Consider the following 25,471-nt stretch of genomic DNA (forward strand, 5'->3'; position numbering starts at 1 on the left):
TCGTTGGTTGGTGTACGTTTGACATCCGTTCTGTCTGGTACGTTTCTGTTTCTTGTACGTTGCACATCCAGTGCGTGTCCGTTATGCATTTGTTACGCTTCCTTTTTATTTGGTCAGTATATCAATGGACTCCCAACATATAACAATTTTGTAAACGGACAACTTTAATTTTCATCCGTTAAGCGTCCATTCATGCTATCCGGTAAGGTGTGACCGACGCTATAGTGAATACCAGATGCCAGATTTGGGAGAAATATTTCATTAATTTAAAAAAGATTAGTTACAAAAATAGTAAATAGCTAATTCCATGGACATTATGACATTGCAACTTGTGGAGCAGGACCTGTTTACTCTTCTGGTATACCTGAGATTAATACAATTTGTTTATAGCGTCAATGTTGCTCAGGTTTTTGTGTCCTGTGTAGCATTTTGAAAACAGTGGTTTGTTTTTTTGGCCATGGTATTGGCTTTTTTTAACATGAATAAATATATAAAATAATGTTTGTTATTAAAAATACTTACCTGGAAACACATTACTGAAAGCCCCAAAATTCATCTTAGTCATTCTCCTGCCAAGGTTAAAATGAGGAGCTGAATGTTGTCTAATACAGGACTTTTGTCTCTCTAAATCAACTGTAATATATTGTAAACTTTAATTTGAAAAATAATAAACAATTTTATTTTTAATTTGGAGAATGTTTTATAACAAGATTCATCTTGAACTGATATAAATAGAAAGATGGTGACAATTTAAATTGAACTACTAGGCAATTATTTACTTTAGGTGGAATGATTCAATATATTTGCTTCAACTTAACACCAAATAATCTGCTTGAACAATTACCAAAAGCTAATAAAGATAAAATACAATTAACTGAAAGTCACTGGCTAAACAAATTATTTAAACTTGAAATAACTGCATCAGGATGAAGGATCTACCCTTTTGATTGAAAAATTAAAGAAAGAATTCAGAGCAATATCGAGTTCTACAGTTTTATTAAAACTTTTCTAAATTACAGCTCCTATTAATCATCAGTGAGTGGTTGTGGTTAGTATTATCTGTATTTAAACTTGTCCATTCATGCAGCTCATTTCTGACAACATTTTTGTCACAGCAACACAATCAACAATGTGTTTAATAAATTTAGAACAATTCTCCCTTATTCCATACTCATAATACATGTATGATACAACAGTAGCATGTTGACAAGGGAAAGTTGAACTGGTATGGACAAAGTAATATGTTTGACATAGCAGTATACATTTGTCGATTAATTTCATAACAGTGTGGTCGACAGTAAAACGTTTGTAGGTTGTAACTCGTTTGTCAACGGCTATGATTTTATGCTCACCCAGTCTGTCAGAGGCCTTCTAGTGGGGATTGAAATATTCACTTGAACAAACATTACACATTTCGATACATAAAATGAAACTTTCATTTTACAAAGCTTTCAAGGAATTTGTTTTAAAATTTGTTATATCATCACATACAACCGTGTAATAATAATGTTCAGAGATGATATCATTTAATAATAATAAAAAAATAGGTTTATCCATTGTAAAAAAAACCTATTAAGTTGATGGGGTTAATTCACAAAATATCTCATTGATTAAGAGCACAACTACTTCTACGGTGTGATCATTTAAGAATGGCCTACTATTTATTCAATGCATATATACTTGGGTTTTGTTGTGAAGAGTTCTGGATAATTTAAAAAATCATTTAATTTCTTTGTTTAATACCATAAAACGATTCATTCATTCAGATATTTGTCACTTTGCCTTATCTTCAAGTCCAGTACAATTTCTCACGTTTCTTACAAAACTCATATTCTTGTGATGTATTCTTTTGTTGAAGAATGAATGTTGCACCTTTTTTTTTTCTTTTTTTTTTTTTCGTGTTTTTTTTTTTGTGTGTCTCGTTTGCGTATAAGGCAAACTAAGTACCTCTTTATTCATATTTAAAAACATACGAGATGGCATCAATGAAAATTCATGACACAAAAATAACAAAATAATTTCAAGTTTCCTATATACAATTTGTCTAACATTTTACCAATACATTCACGTAAATTCAAATTTGAAGGTGGATTATGCACTCGTTTTTAAATAAAACTAAGACCAGATAAAAGTTTAAAGATGACATAATTCGACAACCGCAGTTGTTAAATCGCTTTGTCGTCTGCAAAAAGATGATCAATCAACACATAGATATAGGAAGATGTGGTATAAGTGCCAATGAGACAACTCTCCTTCCAAGTAATAATTCATAAAATTAAACCATTATAGGTCAAGGTACGACCTGCAACACGGAGCCTTGGCTCACATCGAACAGCAAGCTATAGAGGGCCCCAAAAACTACTAGTGTAAAACCATTCAAACAGGAAAACCAACGAGAAACGAAAAACACATATGAACTACATAAACAGACGACAACATGCATTGTAACTTTTAAAGCCAATTAAGTAAAAAAATAATCTGAAAGAACGTGCGATATCATATTAGGAAAATTAATGGTCAAACCATAACAAAAAATCAAGTAAAGAAGTTTAAGTATTGATTTCAACATTTATACATGTAGCTTGCTGTTCGGTATCTTCGGTGTGAGCCGAGGCTCCCTGTTGAATGCCATTTTTATTTATATTCAAATCACAAAGGTTATTCCTGATTAGTATTTTTATTTAGGTGTTTAGAACCTTTGGTGACCTCACAGTTTAAATTTCTATAATAAGTACGTCATGAGCAGTGGGCATTACAGACGAACGTTCACTTAATTTTCCCCAGTCAATGAATGGCTGTAGCTACACTGTTATGAATTTCATTCTAGTATTGAATTTACATGGTAGACTTTGACAAAATGATGCATAACTTTCTTGCATAGTTATGTTAGTATTTAGTGATCATTTCATACTTTCATGATTATTAATCATGCAATTGCTGCTAATATTGTTAATAAAATAAAAATCGTAGCAAACAAATAAAATTATGTTTTAATAAATCTGCAAATGGCCATCTGAAGAAAATATTGATTCAAATACTGTATAGTACATGTGATTTTCATCTGAGATGTAAAGTTAGTTAGTCACACTCACTAACTTACAATATTCTAGTAATTTACGTCTACGCTGTGCTAATTTCTCTGAAATATTTATTGTCATCTATGAAACAATATACAGATATGCTTCCTTGCTATATCTTATAACAATTGTAATGCAATAAATTGCATGCCAAATTTTAAAATAACAATGCATTGTTAACAATACAGATCCAAATATTAATATTCATGTAAATATAAACATGAAGTAATCGACAATTACACTTAATATGTCCTATTCTGTATCAAATAATGAGTGGAAAAAATCTTATGCTAACTTTAGTCACAGTGACCTACTTCTATTTGGGCTCTGATAAATCTTAATCTACATGGAAGGGTTAATGATCCCATATTTTAGTGTCAGAAACTTGCAATCACCAAAATATTAGGTCAATAATCTCTGAAGCTAAAAATCTGGTAACAATGACCTACTTTGATTTTCAAAATGTTTTATTTATTAATCTAATCGCCTGATGCCAACTCTTTGTTGTCATGTACATATTGTTTTCATTAAAATAAAAGTGTAGAAGACGCCATGGTTTTTGTTACCAAAAGACAAATTGTTTTTGTTTTGAAAATTCAGATACAGAAGTGTCTGTTGCAATTTATCAATGAGTATCTAGAAAAATAGAAGTATGATTGCAATATCATTTTTGTACCAATTCTTTACATTTTTATAATCTTTATTTTCTTGGAGTCTTCTTAATCATTTAACAACCGAACCTTATATTGTTTAACATGCATGTTTGAGGTTTTTTTTGCACTTTTGTTTTTATTTCACCATTTATCTATCTGTAACTAGATAGGGTATTATTTATAAAATACAACTGTTATCAAAACTGACTAATAATAACTTACAGGGAGCATATTGAATTATTTACTTGCTGAAAAGAATTTACTATACAAAAAATAACAATTCTTTGCTTAAACCTCTATGACAGAACTTACGTTTAGGTGGAGCTGTTCTTGTGACAAGATGCATGGGAACAGATACAGCACGTCTATATGGCGGTTTACAGCTCTGACTTACAGAACGTATACTGTCTGTCCTGGCAAGAGCAAATCTGGCACGGTTTAACTTCTTTAGAAATGATTCATTTTCTCTATCAGCACTAAATATATCTAAAACATAAGAAAGGAACAATCAAATTTACATATGACTATAACTTGACCCATTTTTACAGTAAAAATACAAAATATCATGGGTTGTGTTATATCTGTGCAGGCTTTTCTAATAAAAACAGACAGAGTAAATATTAGACAATTGTGTTGTTCTCCATACTCAATCATTTCTATTACATAAAAACACACTAAATGTTTCAGTAGAGAATGCTTTGCATTACAATTTATACCCATAAAGAATTATGTGCCATACAAGATTAAAGGAAAGATATTTAAAACAGTGCAAAGTTTTCTTCTTTTGTGTACTGGCTTTTTGCTTTTCTGAAAAACAAGAATGTGTCCCTAGTACACGGATGCCCCATCCACACTATCATTTTCTATGTTCAGTGGACCGTGAAAATGGGGTAAAATTTCTTATTTGGTATTAAAATTAGAAAGATCATATCATAAGGAACATGTGTACTAAGTTTCAAGTTGATTGAACTTCAACTTCATCAAAAACTACCTTGACCAAAAACTTGAACCTGAGGCAGGACAGACGGATGGACGAATGGACGTACCAACGAACAGAAGCACAGATGGAAGCACAGACCAGAAAACATAATGCCCATAAATGTGGCATAAAAATTGGGCTTTCAAAGTTTTCTTTTTCTTTTTCAAACAGCGATTATCAATCACAATTTACTTTCAATAATTTTTCTTTTACCTAATAAAAATATATTTACAATGCATATGATATGTAAAGCTTTGAATACAGCCTTATAAACTTTATTATTATTCAGTTTTACAGAATTACAAAACATTTGAGATTGTGCTAAAACTTTCTTCTGATGTAATGAGAAACTTAAATTCCATTATAAACAATTAAGAGAAAAGTGAAATAAATCAATTTCATTACATGATATGAAACTAAAGGATAAATATTATCACCACTGTTTTCAAGGTCAATTTGTGCCTCCAAGGACAAAGTATCTAATCTGCTTAGAAAAAAGTCCCATGTAAGAATCTTGTCTTCTTTTAGAACATTGGATAATAGTCTCATTCTCTGGATAATCATTATTCTGTCACTAATCACATGGTCAAACTGAAACTCTAGACATCGGCAAAGACACTGAAACAGGAAAAATTACAATACATAAAATCCACATATCATTTTTATTAGCTAAAATAGAACCTCATAAATATAGTATTTATATTATCTGAGATTCGTTTACGAAATAGTAGGAAGCAATTTTTTGACAAAAAAGATGAAAGCATAAAACTTGTTCACACGATTTAGCTTGGTAAGTGTTATATTAAGCCCTTAATATCAGGTCTACAGATAAAAAATAGTTTCAAGATGATAAACAGACATGTAGGAAAGTGAAATGTAACTTTTTTTTTCAAAAGTTTATAATAAAGCTTTGACATTCACATCTCAAATAGTCCAAAAATAGGGTTGTTGCAGAATATGACATAATTGTCTTGATTCAACCAAATCTAAGTCTAGGAAACATAGAGTGCAGGCTTAGACAAACTAATTCAATTAAACTAATTCAAGTCAGATGGTGCAAATTTTGCTCTTACTCCTTCATGCTGCATACTTGACAGAAAGGGAACTTAAAGAATATACAAATTGTAACAGAAACTAAAGGTTTTGTAGACAGCAACAATAAATATACTGCTGAATGTTTAAATTTTGTGAGTACCATATTTTGAGAATGAAGAAACTTTTTTTCAATAAATACTTGATTTTCTAGTATAACTATTTCTGCATACAAGCCTTTAGAAAAGTTGTATTTTTTGTTGAATACTAAATGTATTGTTAATCTTAACCCAAGAAATCCATGAACATAAATTCTAAGGTATAGTACACGGATGCCCCACTCACACTATCATTTTCAGAGGACTGTGAAATTGGGGTATAAACTCTAATTTGGCATTAAGATAAAAAAAGATCATATCATAGGAAACATGTGTACTAAGTTTCAAGTTCAATGACTTCAACTTTGTCAAAAACTACCTTGATCAAAACCTTTAATCTGGAGGACAGACAGACAGAAGGATGGACTGACTAACGGATGCACAGACCAAAAAACATAATGCTCATAAATAAGGGGGAAAAAAATGTTTCTGAGTTATATTGTACTCACTCTGATAGACGATGTTTTGATAGTCTCCAGATATTGTACTGCTCTCTGTGCCACAGCAGAATTCATATCCTCTAAGGAACCAATCAGTAAGCAGAAGGCATGAGCTAATGCTGTTTGTAATACTTGGTTGTGTGAGATAGAATCTAAATCTAGCAGTCGACACAGAACTGTCACTTTCTCAACTGAAATAGATCAAATAACTACATTTATCATATGCCTCAATTTTTTCGCCGCTTCTTATCTTTTTAATGAAAATCATCCAAAAGCAGTATTAATTATTGTTCAAATATACAGTTCAATGAGAAAACACATCTTTATCAATGAATAAAAAATAAAAAAGTTTGAATTATGTGAAAAAGTATCATTAAAACATTCCAGTATAGCCCCTAAGTGTATACCAGCAGCAAATCTAACTCTCCAGTCTTCACTGGTATATGCATCTTCAACTATTTTCCAACAGATATCAGCACCAGTAGGTAAGGTCAGACAGTGAACCAGTAATGGCACAGCAATAAATGCCAGCTGGGAATGCTGAGCTATCAAACATTTCCACAAGCTACAAAATATTACAGTAAATTAGGTGTCATAATTTTTAATACAAATTTCTAAGTGGTAAAACAGTCAATTGAATGCTCTTACTTGATGCACTTATATTTTGGCTGAACTTGCTTAACCCTTTCACTGATAGCTGCCCAAACAAAAGCTATTCTGAGACAATGGCTTCCCTGGCTACTATTACTCAAGTGGGAGATCTTCATAATAAATGTCAATAAAAACTTGTCTGTAGTTATTTGTGTCTTTATTTCATTCACTAACACCATGTTCACAGTTTTGTTCATGTTTTGATAATTTTTTCTTCATAAAATATTCAAATTTTCGGCATTAGCTATGTGAAATTCTCAAATTCTGCTCTCTGACCCAAAATTGTACTTTTTTTTTTTACCCAAAACGGCAAAATTTTGAAAAATTTAATGAGGCTATACAAATTCCTTTATGTCAAAAAAGTATACTAGTTTGGCTTCAATTCTTCCATTTTCTTTCAAAAAAAAATGTTCACTCATTTCTATTTCTTGTAAATTCCGCAAACTTCCTCTGATTATGACACGGTTTTCAACAAACGGAAGCGCTATGTTTACACTTTCATTCGGGTATTCAACCAAGAAAGATAACTCATGTTTGCACTGTTTTTAGCCGGAAATATAAAAGAGGTATTCCGATTCCGGTAAATGAGACTCATCGTCAGCTGTCTGCAGCATGTATCCCTGTAAACCGTGACTCATCAGCGAAAGGGTACAAAAATTTAAGCAAAAAATAAAACATTTGCTTTTTCATTACAAATTTAATTTATTACACTATTAGTTATTACTTAAGGATATGGTACAAAAATCAACCCAAAAATTTGATTCGGTTTGGCTCCAGATAACTTTTAAAATATTTATATCATTGAAAAAGCTCCAAATTATCTCCCTTTGGTGCAAAAAATGACATTTTTTGGCATTAAAATTGAAATATCTTTTTTTAACTCATCGGTGACCTATATTTTTTACTATTATTTTCAAATAAGCTGTACATAAACTAAATAATTGTAAAATTTAAGCGATTTCTGTAATTTAGTTCTTTTTTTTATTTCGATATTATCTCTATTTCTCTTGTTAGTTCAACAGAAAAAGAGGACATTAACAAAAATGTATGCTTCTTTCGGAGGCAGATTGTGAGCTTAAAAGAACGGTGACCCCATTTTTTTATTTCATTTTTCTATTAAGTTTATGATAAATAAAATTGAGAAAGGAAATGGGGAATGTGTCAAAGCGACAACTCGACCATAGAGCATCTAACAGCCGAAGGGCACCAATGGGTTTTCAATGTAGCGAGAAATTCCCGCACACCCATAGACGTCCTTCAGCTGGCCCCTTAAAAATATGTATACTAGTACATTGTACAGTGATAATTGACGCCATACTAAACTCCGAATTATACACAAGAAACTAAAATTAAAAATCATACAAGACTAACAAAGGCCAGAGGCTCCTGACTTGGGACAGGTGAAAAATTGTGGCGGGGTTAAACATGTTTATGAGATCTCAACCCTCCCCTAAACCTCTAGCTAATGTAGAAAAGTAAACGCATAACAATATGCACATTAAAATTCAATTGAAGAGAAGTCGGAGTCCAATGTCAAAAGATGTAACAAAAGAAAATAAATAAAATGACAATAATACATAAATAACAAAAGACTACTAGCAGTTAACTGACATGCCAGCTCCAGACCTCGATTAAACTGATTGAAAGATTATGTCTTCATCATATGAATATCAGGCACAATCCCTCCCATTGGGGGTTTAGTATCATACTTTCTTCATAAAATATATGAGAAGAACATAACCCGTGTCATGCCAACAACTGTTTTTTAAATAAATGTGTTTAGTTCCGATGCAAAGACCCTATAAGTGAATCAATATTAAAACCAAAATATGCAATCTTTGATGACCTGACAACAGTATCGTAACTATATCCCTTCTTAATAAGTCTGTTTAAAGGTTTTGTAAGCTTTTGAGGTGAATACTGACATTTTGTGCTTTGTAAAGAATATTACCATAAAAGATTGGATGTGAAATACCTGAACGTATAAGATAAGTTCATTTATGGAAAAATATAGTGAAATACTATATTAGAAAAAAAAAATGATTTATACCTGCGAGCCCCCTTAAGTGAAACTTGGAAGTTATCAGTCTGCATAAGGAAAAGTTGTTTCTTATAACTTTTTTTGATTAATATTCATGAAAACAAATATAAATCAATGATGATTTTTTTTAATTTAAATTTTGTAAAAGAAAAGTAAACAACAGCAATACTCTTTCATGATGCCCTGGACATATAGCAAATGAGCTTAGAATTGTTACTTGTACTAATTTTTATATATGTATTTGAAATTATTAAAGTATTACCTTGGTATTAAATGTCTAACTAGGGAGAACTTGACATAATTGGGATACTGGTTAACAGTGTAGTTAAGACTTTCAGCATGAAGTATCAGATATTTCATTGATGTCAGCAAAGAGTAGGAAGCATCTGTATCTGTTGTCCTCTCTAATTCCTGTAAAATATAAATTTACACAATATTAAATAAAAAATATCTCTTATTAATGACCACATTTAGAATCAGTTGTTTACAAACATAATCTTATGTATAAAATAATAACATAGATGACAACTCATATTTGAACCTTAGCATAACATGTTTTTATAAAAGATCATGAAGGTAAGTTACAGCAATGAAGACATGATTTAAAGAAGAGGATATGATACATTTTTTACAGATTTAAATGCAACCTTTGTAATTAACTTAAAGAAGGAAGTAAGGTTGATGAAGTACCAAACTCTATTAGATACATGGTCTTACAGTAACACAGTGAAGGCATGATATGATTGAACTGCAGAAGAAAGGTTTAATATGACATTTTGTTTAAGGCTTACAAGGAGGAATGCATGATACAGCTGAAGATGTAGGGGCATGGCTTTTATATCAAATTTTGGCTCTGATTTCTCTTTCTCCTCAGATTCATCTTCCTCTGTTGATGTTGAATCTGAAAATACATATAATACATTTTATCGCTATTTGGAAATCTGTACAGGTTGACCAGAGAATCTGCCCCGCTTGAACTATTGAAGTCATACAATAATCAATTTTCCATTGTGGCGTCAGATATTTTGTATTATGATGTCTAAATTAAAAGTGTATATAATATTTTATATACATTCTACTTTTAAAAGCAGATTTAGCATTTATTTATCTTTAAAAAAAATTTAACATGAAATTCTGTTTAAAATTTGTATTCTTCCACACTTGCAAATTGATTAATAAACTTCAACTTCATTTTAAAAATCAAAGAGAAGATTGCTCTGAGGGATACGATTGCCATTGTTTTCATTGACACATGTATAGATGTAGCTGGATAATATTATTTTCAAAACTAATTCAACTGCACATGTAAAATGTAATTACGTAATCTGAATAGTTACACAATAGCCAATTCCAGATACAAGTGTATGAACAATGTACTTATTGTGTTTTATTTTTGTACTATCAATTCCAAGGTTACTTTCCACAGCAGTCACTGAGACTCAGAGTGAGAGAAGGTATTTCACTTCGTATCTTATCACCTATTTTTCTACATTAATTCTAGGGGGAACCCTATTCCTAACTCTTTATATATTTAATTTTCTTTGAGTCAGTGGGCATGACTCCTTTCAGTACACATTCCTCGGTTTAAATTGTTTTTAATATAATTGTGTGAGTTCGTGGTCTAGTGGTTAAGACCGATGGCTACAGTGCTGAAGGTCCCCGAGTTCGATTCTCACTCGGGGTGCTAAAAATATCAGTACATTAGAAGGGCAATTTTCACCCTCTCACACACATCTCTGGTACCCAGACCGGAGTTTAAACTAGAATGGGTACTATGGGGGCCTCGGTTGGTCAAAGTTGCTCCCGACTTTGACCTGGAGATCAATCTGCTGATATCTCTTCGGTTTGTCTGTTCCCGCCGAGCAGCCCGGTGGTTCTCTCCGAGTACTTCGGCTTCCTCCACCATAATAACAGACTCTGCCCGGTGTCCTAACACTCCCTGGTGTTGGGTGGGGATTGTCCTTGTAAATATTGAACATTGTAAATACGTTAGTGACACATCTCCATTAATCCCGATAGGGAGTGTACACGGATTCCACTGTACCCTCGCAGCTCTCGAGGGGTGCTCTGTAAACGGAGGGATCTACGTACATACATACATAACACGACGTTTATTGACAGAACAAGATGATTTTTCTCGACGTGTCGTATCATGTTTTGATTCTGAATTGACAGAATTTACTTCCGGAAGGGAGACAATAACCCTCAATAGCAGATATACATAGAAAGGATCCCATGAGTTTCAAATTAATCAATGGAGTGGGGAATCCAGAGCAACCATTCAATCTGATACCCCTTCAAGTCAAGAAAACTATACGCATGCGCATAATTACCTAAACAAACCCTGGAGCAAGAATGTATAATAAATGTTAATTTAACTACCTAAATGGTTCTCTATTTCTTTATGGAAGTACAATATCAAATATCAGTTTCATAATGGTGACATAAAAGAAAAACTCCACTTCAGTTCTTATATGACAGGAATAGATTTATCGGAATTTAGAGAACTCTCGCATTTTTATCAAAACTGAGGAATTCCCTCTGACGTGTTTCTAAATTTATAAAAACACTAAATATAAATTCTGCTTAATTCTGATTTTCCGTGTTGTTAAAAACACGCATATAAGTCAAGGGAAATATCAAACATGAAGATTATGAAAAGAACATTATAGGAAAGTTGTTTAAGTTCAATCCCTTTGTTTGTTTGTACCTTTTAAAGCAAGACAATCATAAGAATCTGAGATGTTCCTTAATGTATAGAATGAAACGGTTGACTTGAGGGCATGGCCCTGAGCCAACGGAAAAGTCTACAGATTGCTTGAAAGCAATCGTATCCCAAAAAACCTTACTTTTCCTTGACTGTGAGTTAGATGAAGAGACCTGTTTCACTTCCTCCACACGAGGTACTTCTTTGGTTGGTATCTTAGCAGGATCCCTGGGACAAAAGTTACACATAACCTGGGACATCAATTGGTGCCACAAAGCAATATTGTGGCAGAAGTTACAGGCTTGTTGTTGGTCATCAGAGCAAGTGTGGGTTCCATCAAGGTCTTCTTTTAACATCACTGCTATCATCTGCATTACTTGTTTACTGGTCTCATTATAGATACCAAGGTATTTGGGAAATTCCTGGAGCTCAAGCTACAACACATTACAAAATTAGATTATAGCTACACATCACTTATAAAATTAGATTATAGCTACACATCACTTATAAAATTGAAAAATATACATGGAAATAATCGCATACACAAGAAACATGTCAAGCTCTATACCTTTTACCTGAACCATTTAAAGAAAGGTGATAATTCTGAATAAAAGGAACTGTCTTAATGATTTATTTTGTCATAAAATCGCTTAAGTTTATATATGCCATGTAAAATGGAATTTAAATTTCTTAAGCTTAACGCCATAAACACTGGAATTTAAATGTTTTTATGCTTATCAAGTGTATAAAATTAGTTTTGCAAACATAATCTTGAAAATTTTAAAGGAAACAGAAGTTTTAATACATGTACCTCTTTCAAATATAAATCTAACATCATGATATAGCATGGTAAAACAAGCTCAGTCTCCCTCTCATAAACCTCATAGGCTTCTACAACTACATGTGTTTTCTCAGGACTCAATGGTGGAGGTTTCTCCTGAGTTGGAGAGCCTGGAAATACAGTTTGATGACCCATGGCTCCTTCTGGTTTCTTAAGGGGTTTCTCTGGCATGGGACCAGTACATTCAACATGGAGGTTCTGTACACCTTTCAGAAACATCCCAAGAAGCATGTGCATTGGGATTATGATATCAAGTGTGGATAAGATCTGAAATAGATTGAATTGAATGTCGTTTGGTTATTAATTAATTATATAATTTAACATATACCTGGTATATAAAACATATATGTGCAAAAAAAGATATGCATTAAACATGAATGAAACAGCAACCTTAAAACATAATATAAACAAAGAAACAAAAAGGGAAATCAAATCAAACATAGATGACACATTTCCCGATGGAATAATAGCATATGCATGTCGGTTAAATAAATATTGCATATACTTATTGTTTAAAGACTTGTTAAATTCATTCATAAAATCAGTCTGAATTTTCATATCCTGGTTTTCAATAGAATTATTTTAATATTACCCCTTTAATATTGTATATTGTGCCCGGAATATGGTGATGATATAAATAAAACAACTCCTCTGGGTATGTAAGTTACCTGTAACCACTGTAAAGCTTGTTCTTGTACATAAGCACTGGGATCTGTAAATCTCTCTGATATAAAACAGTACATCTTCTCCAGGGTGAAGGGCAGTGGACACATGTCAATGTCAAATGATTTACTGCAAGTATTAATACATTCAAAAATGACTGATATGTTATTCTGATTTGATAACATATAATACATTGACGGGATGCACTTTTTGTTGTTAAAAGTGGAACAGCAACATGCAATCTAAATTTTGTAATATGCAACTGTAATCACAGAAGTTTTTTCTGTTATAATAATACATATTTACACCATCTTCTATAAGCTCAAAGACTAGACAAACCAGACAAAGAATAGCAGGGATTTTAGTCAAAGTGTACTAAAGACTTATTGTAAAATTTACAAATGGAATTTAGTAGCATCCAAATATTTTGTATTTTGAGCATAACCATGGATAAAATAAAAAAAATCTTTCGATAAAATAATCATAATGTAATTTAAATTTGAATCCAGTAATATCTGCAATATTACCTCAACAGAACTTTCAGTTCATGCAAGTCTTCTGCTGGAACCTCTGTTCTTATAGCTTCTAACCAATATGGCATCACATAATCCCAAATCTGTAATCAGATCAAAACACTAAGTTGCTTAGAAAATTCTACAAATATTACATCAGATCTGTTATTATATTATCAGGCTACTTTCTTGCACATCTCATATACAACAAGTGAAACTGCGAGCTACTGCGAGCTACTGCTCACTGATGATACCCCCGCCGCAAGTGGATAATATTAATAGTGTAAAAATATGCAAGTGGTCGGTAAACAGGAAGTTGTCGAGTGATGAATCTGAAAACGCATCACACGGTATAGCTGACTTATAAAAATCCTGAAACCAAATTTCAGAAATCCTTGTATTGTAGTTCCTGAGAAAAATGTGACGAAAATTTTTAACTTGGTTATCATGTGTAAAATCATACAAGTGTTCGGTAAACAGGAAGTTGTCGAGTGATGAATCTGAAAACGCATCACACGGTATAGCTGACTTATATAAATCCTGAAACCAAATTTCAGAAATCCTTGTATTGTAGTTCCTGAGAAAAATGTGACGAAAATTTTCAACTTGGTTATCATGTGTAAAATCATACAAGTGTTCGGTAAACAGGAAGTTGTCGAGTGATGAATCTGAAAACGCATCACACGGTATAGCTGACTTATATAAATCCTGAAACCAAATTTCAGAAATCCTTGTATTGTAGTTCCTGAGAAAAATGTGACGAAAATTTTCAACTTGGCTATCATGTGTAAAATCAGACAAGTGTTCGGTAAACAGGAAGTTGTCAAGTGATGAATCTGAAAACGCATCACACGGTATGGCTGACATATATAAATGTTGATACCAAATTACAGAAAGGGTGGATGTGTAGTTCCTGAGAAAAATGTGACGAAAGTTTCATGGGACGGACTGACTGACAGAGGTAAAACAGTATACCCCCCCTTTTTTAAAGAGGGGGTATAAATATATCATGCTTAGAAGGGGTATTTGCCAAAAATACAGGTTGAGAGGTACAAATTTCCAGAGCTGTTAGGCAAGGGAAATTTGATTACCTCGAAAACCTGTATTTTTGGCAAATACCCCTTGTAAGCATGATATAATTGTTTAATTCCACCAAACATTCCACCTCAGAAAGTTTATTATAATCAGGTATCATATGAAATTTCGACTTGAATGTATAATTTTTGTATACACTGCAGCTGTGCTATTTCCGCAGTCAAATTGCATTGACCTTATAATCATTTCTTATCATTGTTTTTATGTACAGTGACTGACTGTATATATATCTCCCTTTTTATGATAATAAGCTGGTTCTTGGCTGACTACTACACTTTGTTCATCAGTTTCAGTGAAGCGTAATACAAGTGGATTCCAGTTTTATGTCACCTGTTGACAATTCTTTTCCGTTGAGTTTTATTTATGACGTCATTCCCGGAATTTTTGCGTCATTCGGTCCAAATTCAATAATGATGCTTTTTATCCTAAATATTTCATCTGGAACCATATATTTAGAATGACCATGAATTTGTCATATTAGAATAGAAATAATTCATTGAGTTATTTTTAGACACGGTATTCCCCATCTGCCATGGTATTTCCCATCTGCCATGATATTTTCTAGCAAATACCCCGGTATATGGAATTCCCTAATGGCAAATACCCCGGCAGAGAAAAGAAAATCTCAATATATAGAAATTGGTGAAAAATACCATGGTTCTCATCAAATCAAAATACAGCATTTTTACATAAGGTGGAATTATCTATAATAACTAATATAAATATTGCAAAACATTTTTTTGCAATAAACATTTCCATTTAAGTAACTTTGAAGGTAAATTTGAACATAATGATTTTGAAACAACATGTGGACCTTGGAAACATCTCATCTCTTTTTTTATCGTAAAAACAGTGACTTACTTCAAATGTGATTATATCATAAGGAACCAAACAGAAGAAACAATTCAGTCCTTCTTTAATCTGGGTAGTTCTGTTTGTTATATAATCCCTGAAATAGATAAAAACTGTATCAAAAAAACTCTGTATTGGCATGTAATATTTCACAGAAAAGTACACTGATCAATTCAATTAAACTCAAATGTTTCTATAGAGTTAAAGAAGGATATTCTGAAATTGTGTTGTAAGGTAGCTGAATATTTACTGAGCTTCATCATTTGTTCCATTGTATCAACTGTGAAAGTATAGATATTGATTAAGTTCCAAGTTCAGAGATTTCATGGTACAACAAAAACTTTGGCAAAATCATAAAAAAAAAATGTCTTCATCAATCCAGGAAAAAATTAATCAAAAGAAATATATCCTTATAATTCATAACATACTTTTAACAACATCTTGCAATGTGTTGAAGAAATTACTTACCAAAATCCTCCGACTCTGGCATACTCTACAGGATGGGGGAGTAAACAGGATACAATGACTTCAAAGTGAGTCTTAGACACTTCCTCAAGCCAGTCATAGATGTACTGAAAACAACAAATAATACAATTTAAAATATTTAATTTTAGGTAGAATCATGCATGCAATTTTTTTACAAACATGCCAAAAAATAAACTTTTTTCTACACAGTTTTCATTTTTTATGCCAAAATGCTACACCTGAATAACTTGATGCAATTTATGTTTTCTAAGTATTGGCATATATTTTGATTTTATAACATTTTGGAAAGATCAATTTATATTTTCATTTTAATTGCCTGATTGTAATAATTCACTTGACATTTGCATATTGTATTTCTTGTAAAAATTATAATAAAAAAATCAATTTAAAGAAAGTCCATTATTCATAAAAAATGTCGTGTATGATAAGGACCTTAAACTTGTAATCTTAATTTAGATCTCCCTTTAAACTTACATCTGGCTTTAGTCTCTCTAGAGCATTTCCAATATTGTCTACAAATAATAACACACAAATAATTGATACCACAATTAGACATATCTTATAAATGTACTTTATCCATCAAAAGTTTGATTCTTAAAAGTATCTAAATATACCAACAACTTTATAATTAAGTTACAATCTAGGTCATATAATCTGTATTTTAAATTGGTTAATCAGTAAATGAGTTTCTAAAACTTTCTCTAATTTAAACTGTTTTGAGCACAAACTAGGATCAGTTATTCAGACAGTAAGAATATGACATATGTATAGTTCAGTTACAGTTCTTTGCACTAGAGTCTGTATTAAGCCCTTAAAAAATCACTATGAATGACAAAATTATATTTCATTTTAAATTGATACATACCATCAGGAAGATATGCTGTAGCATCAAACCACTGAAACAACATCCCAAGCAGACGTCCAAGTACTTCCTGTTAGTGAAAATTAATACGGTATTACAAATTTTATATGGGTTTATTTTGGTGTGCAAATTAACTTCAAAGACATAAATTCATAAGTTCTTTTTTGTGAAATTAACTGTTAAAAGCTGTAGTGCAGCTATAATATGAGCTATCAGATTTTCCAACAATTTTGTACAGGTTATTTTGTCTATGAAAATATTTCTTTTAAAACTTTTCATTGAGGTCTGTTTTCTCAATTCAAAATTCCATTTATAATTAAGATTTTACATATTTACAAATTTTCCTCTACCATGCTGTTTAATACCAAATGATGCATGCACATATAACCATGCTGTTTTAATAGAAGAAAACAATAAAACATAAAACATAAATAAGAGAAACATAATCCAAAGTACCTTTCATTTCTGTAGCTTTCATCTAAAACAGCATGCAGGAATCACAAACAAACAACAAAATACAATATGTACAAGTATCTGTGGTAGTATTTCATTCACTGGAAGACAATATTTATACATTTTATACTCTACATATTCAAAATATAATGTTAGGCATTTCCTTGATTACTGTCTACAGATGTAAATAAATTTTTATATATTTACTTTTAAAATCTGAATATCATCTATTAATCTAACAGCACTCTTTTAAAATAGTTTGCCTAATATATAAATGGCTATTTTTAACACAATTTATTACTCTTCTGTAATTTATTTTGAAAAAGATAATTAGTTCACTTAATGTGAAGCATAATATACAAATAGCATACATTTTTTCTGTATCAGATGTTTTATCTGTAATTGTACATAAAATTATCTTAAACATTGAGCCAAATCCATACCACATAGTAAGCTATAAAAGACACAGAAAAGAAAACCAATTCAAATGAGAAAACTTATTGCGTGAGTATTTTCAAAAATTTGAAATTTGAAAAATTCTTAACTCTTTGAAACCCCCCTTGAAGCTATAACTCCAAAACTCAATCCCAGCCTTTCTTTTGTAGCATGGAACCTTGTAGTACAATTTCAGAGCGATCCATACACTTTTACACCAGTTATTGTCTGGAAACTAGAAACATGCTTGTATTTGGCCCCTTTTTGGGCCAAAATTAAAAATATGTTTGTTTCCCCTCCCCCCACCCGGGTCAAAAATAAGCCCACGGGTCAAAAAATTATTTTCCACAAAAAAATCGAAATTATTTTTTTCCTGAAAATAATTTGTTTCCATTTTTGGAAAGTGCTTGAAAGCAGAAGGATTGATATTCGAAATAAATACACTCAAATTGAGCACAAACAACTGATAAGTGGCCTGGACTGGACAAGTCAAACCATTCATGTGAGGCCAGGATTTTTTAATTTGTTGGTTTACGGATCCGCCGACCCGATTTTTCCGATTTCCAGAATAAAAATAAAATTGACTTTTCATGCTTTTTTATTCCCGCCGACCCTAACAAATGCATTATCCCTGAAAAATAATTAAATAATTTTTTTTTATGAAATGAAATGCATTAATCACTAACAAAATTGATAACACTTTCTGTTGTGAAAAAATAAAACTTCCAGTTTACGTTTCTAAAAATAGACAAATCAATTATAACTGACCTTGAAATGTCGTTTGCGCAAATAATATTGCGGAACGAAACTTGTGTTTAAAACCAATTACACAATAAGTTCGTTTCCCTTATTTGTCATCAGTCCGTAAGATGCATCATCTCATAGAATTAGACTTGTCCAAATGTGGACAGGGTAAAGGCATCAAGTTGAAGTACTGAATATTAACAAATCATTTGGAATTTTCTTGTTTCATAGATAATAAAAAAATTATCGTCCATTTGGATAAAAAACGGGAATGCGAGACAACAGATTAACCCGATAATCTCGTTTTCCAGTGGACGAGTCTATTAGGTTTTTAACACGTGTGTTGAAACTTATTTTCGTACGACGTTTTTACATTTTTTTCTTTATCAGTTTTCGTGCTTGAAGATCATTTTTCACCAAGTTTTCTGGAATTGATAAAGAGCTACGCGAATTTATTTTTCTTGTTTCTGAAATGACGATTTGATTTCGTCTTTGACCGTGCACCCCCCTTTTTTTACTGTAAATTATTAGACAATGTCATGCGATGTTTATAACAGTTGAGCAATAATATTTCATCAAACTAAAATTTAAGAAATGATGATAAAATAGCATAACAAACATATTGTTAGAAAGGTGAAATATATATTGATTTTGCGTATTTTTCTGTCTTCAAAGATGATTTTTTTTCTTTTTTTTTCCCGACCGACCGACCCGACTTTTTCATGGGGAAAATCCGTAAACCATCAAATTAAAAAACCGTGGCCTGACCATGCTATGACAATCACATCCAGTTAAAAAAAAAAAAAAAAAAAAAAAGAACCTGCCTTCCTGGTCTGTTTACAAAGAGACCCGGGGGAGGGGAAACAGATATTCTTTTAAATGTGGCCTTGGTCCTTAATTCCTAAACTGTTGGCTCTATAACCCCTAAAATGAATCCCAGTGGACTATTTGAAGAGTTACAACCATTTATTGTCTTTATGTAACATCCCATCCCATCTTAACTGTTTCTAAGCCTTTAATAAATTTTACTTTTTTTTTTTTTGCAATTTTAATCTGCTACAAAAATCAGTTGTATTAAATAACAACATGATTTTCTAATTACATCCTGAAGCCAACATTCAACCATGACTTTCATCCCAAAAACAGACATGCACACAAAACCAACACATACAGGTTTACTACTGAGAGACAAACATCATGTTACATACTATAGGTATATCTTCTTGAGGTCTACATAGTTCTACCAGTAACCAGATACCATATCTACTGAGTAACTTCCTCTCCCCAGCCTCCTCCATCTCATACAAATCCTCATCATCACCTGCATGTGTCCTATGTTCTTCTCCCATCTCTACCATCCTCTTAGACTCAATGGGCTGAGCTTCTTTTAACAAGCTGAAATTAATATTAACATTGGTAACATCAAAATGTATTTTAGAGAACTGAGTTCATGTAAATTCTTAAGATTTTTAAGTTCTCACATAGGAAAACTTTTAAATATCATAATTAAATATTCAAATAAAGGAATGTTTAATTGAACAGAATTCCAATGACCCCTGCATTGCACTTATATATTTCCAAAGGACATAACTCATTTAAAAAAAAAGTTGATCGACCACCATCTTATAACTTGTCAGAGATATTGCTATGTATAAGTTTTGTAAAAATCTGACAAGTATTATACCCATGGGAGCACTAACTAGGCCATTTTCCATAAATTTAATATTTCCATAGGGCATAACTCATTTAAAAAGGTCTATCGTGTCTCATTTTTAAAACTTGATCTGAATATTATGGTAATTAGTATAGTGTATAACTTCATAACATTTGGTTGAGGCAAATCTAAGTTAGAGAACAGATTTAATTTTTTTAGATCAGCGATTTTTTAATTTGTTAAGGGGCAAAGCTCTAGCACAGTAAAAATGACACCACCAAAATTCCAACTTGAACTATGGTTTTTGGTACTAAGTTTCGTAACATTTGGTTGAAGAACTCATAAGTTGAAGAAACAGACCAGAAAAAATAAGGCCCCTCTACTAGTGTAGGTGTAGGGAAAATGTTGATCTGAGTTTGTGGTAATAAGCATCAAGTATAAGTATCATAACATTTGGCCGAGGCTTTGTGCTATAGGGAATATTTAGCCTACATGGTATGAGCTTTTTCATTGTTGAAGGCTGTATGATTGCATATAATTGTTTACACCCCATTCATTTGAACAATGCTTGATAGTTGTCTCATTGGCAATCAAACCACATCTTCCTATTCTTATTTTGACATTTGTTTAAGGGAAATGGTAAAGACCATTGAATTTAATCATGTCTGTCCAAAACCAGACTTCAAAGGTTAAGTATAGTATTTTTTATAACATTCATATAATATTCTTAATCCAAGAAAATTTAATTAGGGGTCAGCAGCAACCAAACAGTTTTCTAGAATTCATAAAATCAAGATTGACTATTTTGTTGCTTTATGAAATTGGGATGTTGTTGTTGATCAGTGTTCAAAAGAATCTTATCAACATTTCATTCCTTTAATTTTTGTAATAAATGAAGAGGTAGTTTCCTTTTAGAAGAAGACAAATCAGTTATACTCATAGATAATTTATTTATACAAATATCACATATATATATATATATATATATATATATATATATATATATATATATATATATATATATATATATATATATATATATATAATTACAAAATTCACAACAATCACTTCATAAGATCAAGCACTACAGTTGAAAATCAAGCACTAAAGTTACAAATGTCTATAGTTAAGTCTATCTGTGATAAAAACTAAGGAATTCTTCATGAGCTGAGTCCATTAAAAGTGGAAGTCTCTTTGGTATAAGTTGTCGTAGATCTTTGGGAACCTTCTGATTCAACTTGATGCGAAGGTCTTTTGGTCCATTCTGTATCTTCTTGTTCAAGAATGTACGCAAATCTTGTACAGAGTTGGAACTGTGTCTAATTGATATCTTCTTGGTGTGTCTTCTGTATTTAGAGTTGCATGGTCTACTGCTTCTCGATGAGTAGTGGTCTTGTTGTTGTAGTTGTTCTGCTTGTCTTTGACCCAGTCTAGAGAACACACTGTCACCAGTCTGGGTAGCTGGTGTAAGGGTTGATGTTCCAATCTCTTTCTTGATGTCTATTTCCTGTTTGATGTTTTGTAGTACTGGCTTTACATCTATGGGTTCATCTTTAACTGTTTCTTGGTTAGAAGTAGTAGTGGTGCTAACTGGTTCCTGTTTGATGTTTGTAGAAATGTCCATTGGCTCCTCTTTGGTTTCTTGTTGAGCAAGCCCATTACCAAAGTGTAAGATAAGGAATTGACCAGTAGGTATTGTTCTAGTATGGTAGGTGTGTTGTAGTCCCTCTGGTAGTGAGGTCAGATAGTCCTGGACAGAAGTTTGTATTGATTGGTAGTGTGACATTTTGATAGGAGTGCTGATAGAAACTGTTTGATGCTTTGGGCAGGTAAACATGGAGTTTTTATCATAAAATGTTGTAAAAACAATGAGTTTCATTGGATAATGAAATAAACATTGTTCACTTTCATTTATTAGAATTAATGTAAAAAACTCTTAATTGTCTTTTAAATAAACACTGTGGACATTTAGAAATTTAATAAGCTTGGATAATTTGTAAAAAATAGTTATTGATTACATAGATGACAAGCTGTGATTATTAAAAAACACACTAATTACTGGTAATTAGTAACCTGAGTTTGGAACAAATTTAATAATTTTATAATCATTACCAAATGTATTTTTATGTATTTAAAATAAGCCTATTAAATTGAATAATTTAAAAAATATATTAAGCTGATGTGTGGCTGGTATTTATTTTTCATAAATTTTAAGAACTAAAATTTTGCTGGTATAATTGACCATACCTAGTAATAGCATCCATGAGATATCTCTGAACCTGTTGACTACAATCCCAGATCTCTGGTATACTAAGATGATAGACATGTTTTCTTCCCTTGGGTGTAAGATGACGAGTATCATGGCATACATGACAGTAACGGATTGGTCTATTACCATTATAACTGGCACATTCTATAGAGAAACAGGTACATACTGCAAGAGTCTCCCCTGCTCTACAGTTCTGTAATAAACATGATATAATGATTTAATTCCTTATACAATGTTATTTTGTTAATTTATATCATACTGTTTTGAGAGTAAAAAAACCATGAACTAATAACAGTGTATGGAGAAATGTGTGATGAATTTAACACTTACAAATTAATTAAGGGAGTAAGAACTTAGCAGTTTATTTGAAATTGGTTCCTATCGCCCTAAATACATTTCAATGTTATGGCTAATTTTTATACTTTCTATTCTATATTCACTATAATAAGACAAATCTGGTGATCTTAGTTTTGTGTCCTGCATACCTGGTAAATGCTCAACAAATGAGAACTTATAAGGTATATCTAGTTTTCATCTTCAGATATCTTTCATATATTAATTCTACAAATAGAGACCTTAAAACATTTATTTTCACATACTATAGACATCTTTGAGCCTTTTACCTTATTTTTGCATATACCAGACACATGTAAAATTGAGAATGGAAATGGGGAATGTGCCAAAGAGACAACAACCCGATCATAGAAAGAAAAAAAAAAAAAAAAAAAAAAAAAAAAAACATGTGACTTGTTATATTTTTCAAATATTGAAGACACATGTAACTTTCAAACCTTATTCTTACATATATGATTTCTTCAAAAATTTAAATCAAGGAAATATAGAAGAAAAGGAGCTAGACTCTGAAGAGATTGAAAGAAATATAGAAAATAATTTATTAAATGAAACGATTACGCCCAATGAAATAATAAGAAATATAAAAACCTTGAAAAATAACAAGGCAAGCGGTGATGATCTGATTATAAACAAATTCTTCAAAGCTATGTGTGCTTCAACAGAAATCATTAATATCTTTGTAAAGCTATTTAATCTAATATTTGACACAGGAATCATACCAGACAGTTGGTTATCTGGAAATGTACACCCTATATTTAAAAATAAAGGAAATCACCAAGATCCGCAAAATTATAGACCTATCACTATTCTGAGCTGTTTTGGAAAACTGTTTACGTCCATCCTAAATGAACGATTAACAAAATATTTCGAAAACTTTTCTATAATACACAACAATCAAAGTGGCTTTAGAAAGAGTTATTCAACAACAGATAACATGTTTATATTACAAAGACACTTCAACTTAGCTAGATCGCAAAAGAAAAAGTTATTTTGTGTTTTTATTGATTTTGCTAAGGCGTTCGACAGTTTGGAGAAACAGCCTATGATTTAAGATGACATTAAATCACATTGATGTGGAAAGGCATACAGATATACATAGTATGCACGAGTTATATATAATAATCAAAAATCTGATTTTTTTCCATGTAACACTGGAGTTAGACAAGGGGAAAATCTTTCCCCTCTATTATTCTCTTTATATATCAATGACCTCAATGATTTCTTGCTATCACGTAATGTGAAAGGTTTGTCATTGATATCAAATTCCCTTGAAACTAACCTAAATGTTTATTCAAAGTTATTCATTTTATTATATGCTGATGATACTGTTCTCATGTCAGAAACAAAGGAAAACCTTCAAATGCAATTAAATTGCTTCAGTGAATATTGTGATACTTGGAAACTTAAAGTAAATACATCTAAGACTAAAGTTGTAATTTTCTCTAAAGGAAGACAGCCTAATAATATTAAATTCATTTATAAAGAAAATGAAATTGAAATAGTGATAGAATTCAACTACCTTGGACTATTGTTAACCAGATCTGGATCCTTCAATAAAGCAAAGAAAAACTATCAGGAAAAGCAAACAAAAGCTATGTACAATGTTCTTAAAAACAAGAGGCAGTATAATTTATCAATAGAATGCCAGTTTGATTTATTTGATAAACTGGTGAAACCAATTCTTTTATACGGATGTGAAGTATGGGGATTTGGAAAAAATGATATTATTGAACAAGTTCATCTTTAATTCCTAAAGATTTTACTACACCTAAAGAGATCTATCCCAAACATGATTCTGTATGGTGAAACAGGACGATATCCACTGGAAATAAGCATTAAATAGATCTATCCCAAACATGATTGTGTATGGTGAAACTGGACGATATCCATTGGAAATAAGCATTAAATATCCAATGATATCATAATGGTGCAGGCTGCTTATAGATGAAATAAGTTATCTTCAATCTTATATAAATTTGTATATTTCCGATACCACACAAACGGTGATGATATTTTATGGATTTCATTTGCAAAATATAGATCTCTCCGATTTATTGTCCAGTTTAAACAAATTTGGAATTCAGTTATTCAGAACACATCAAAATGCACAACTAATAGGCTCTTTAAGGAAAATTGGAATTTGAAAATTATTTCAACATCATCAATAACCGAGACAAATATACACTTTGTAAATTCCGAACATCAAATCATACACTGCCAATAGAAAAGGGAAGATGGCATAACATTTACAGAAGTGAAAGAAAATGTCCATTATGTGGCCACAGACCACAATTAATTCCTCTATCAGTTCTTTATAACCTTTTGCATCATTAAAAAAATTGCACCATGCACTTTTGTCCAATTTTTTGTGTGTGTAATGTATTGTCCTAGTCCAAATATATATTCAAAATTCAGAAAGATTGAAGCAATCACTTTTACAAATTTAGCCAATACACATCCATACCCCTATTGACAAGTCAAGAGATGTTCCGAAAACTGTAAATATCACCTTT

The 25,471-nt window shown here is 31.6% G+C and overlaps 1 protein-coding gene across 4 annotated transcripts in view; it reads right to left on the reverse strand.

Moving 5' to 3' along the window:
- The window catches only part of LOC139517321 (protein unc-79 homolog), a 56,212-nt gene that overhangs the window by 21,935 nt on the left and 8,806 nt on the right, over nt 1–25,471 (reverse strand). Inside the window, exons 10-27 of one of the 4 annotated variants that reach the window (XM_071308249.1) lie at nt 22,583–22,797; nt 19,890–20,076; nt 17,053–17,119; nt 16,662–16,699; nt 16,170–16,273; nt 15,711–15,798; nt 13,770–13,858; nt 13,248–13,371; nt 12,550–12,846; nt 11,881–12,172; nt 9,823–9,932; nt 9,294–9,442; nt 6,747–6,904; nt 6,349–6,530; nt 5,147–5,327; nt 4,043–4,216; nt 3,101–3,139; nt 523–633 (exon numbers count right to left, since the gene is read on the reverse strand). In XM_071308249.1, coding sequence (XP_071164350.1) covers nt 523–633; nt 3,101–3,139; nt 4,043–4,216; nt 5,147–5,327; nt 6,349–6,530; nt 6,747–6,904; nt 9,294–9,442; nt 9,823–9,932; nt 11,881–12,172; nt 12,550–12,846; nt 13,248–13,371; nt 13,770–13,858; nt 15,711–15,798; nt 16,170–16,273; nt 16,662–16,699; nt 17,053–17,119; nt 19,890–20,076; nt 22,583–22,797 — 2,605 coding nt within the window. Of the gene's footprint in view, nt 1–522; nt 634–3,100; nt 3,140–4,042; nt 4,217–5,146; nt 5,328–6,348; nt 6,531–6,746; nt 6,905–9,293; nt 9,443–9,822; nt 9,933–11,880; nt 12,173–12,549; nt 12,847–13,247; nt 13,372–13,769; nt 13,859–15,710; nt 15,799–16,169; nt 16,274–16,661; nt 16,700–17,052; nt 17,120–17,505; nt 17,604–19,889; nt 20,077–22,582; nt 22,798–25,471 lie in introns of those variants that run through there. The other 3 variants (XM_071308252.1, XM_071308251.1, XM_071308250.1) reach the window with 3 other exon arrangements.

Source organism: Mytilus edulis, chromosome 3, assembly GCF_963676685.1.
Source record: "Mytilus edulis chromosome 3, xbMytEdul2.2, whole genome shotgun sequence".
NCBI lineage: Eukaryota > Metazoa > Mollusca > Bivalvia > Mytilida > Mytilidae > Mytilus > Mytilus edulis.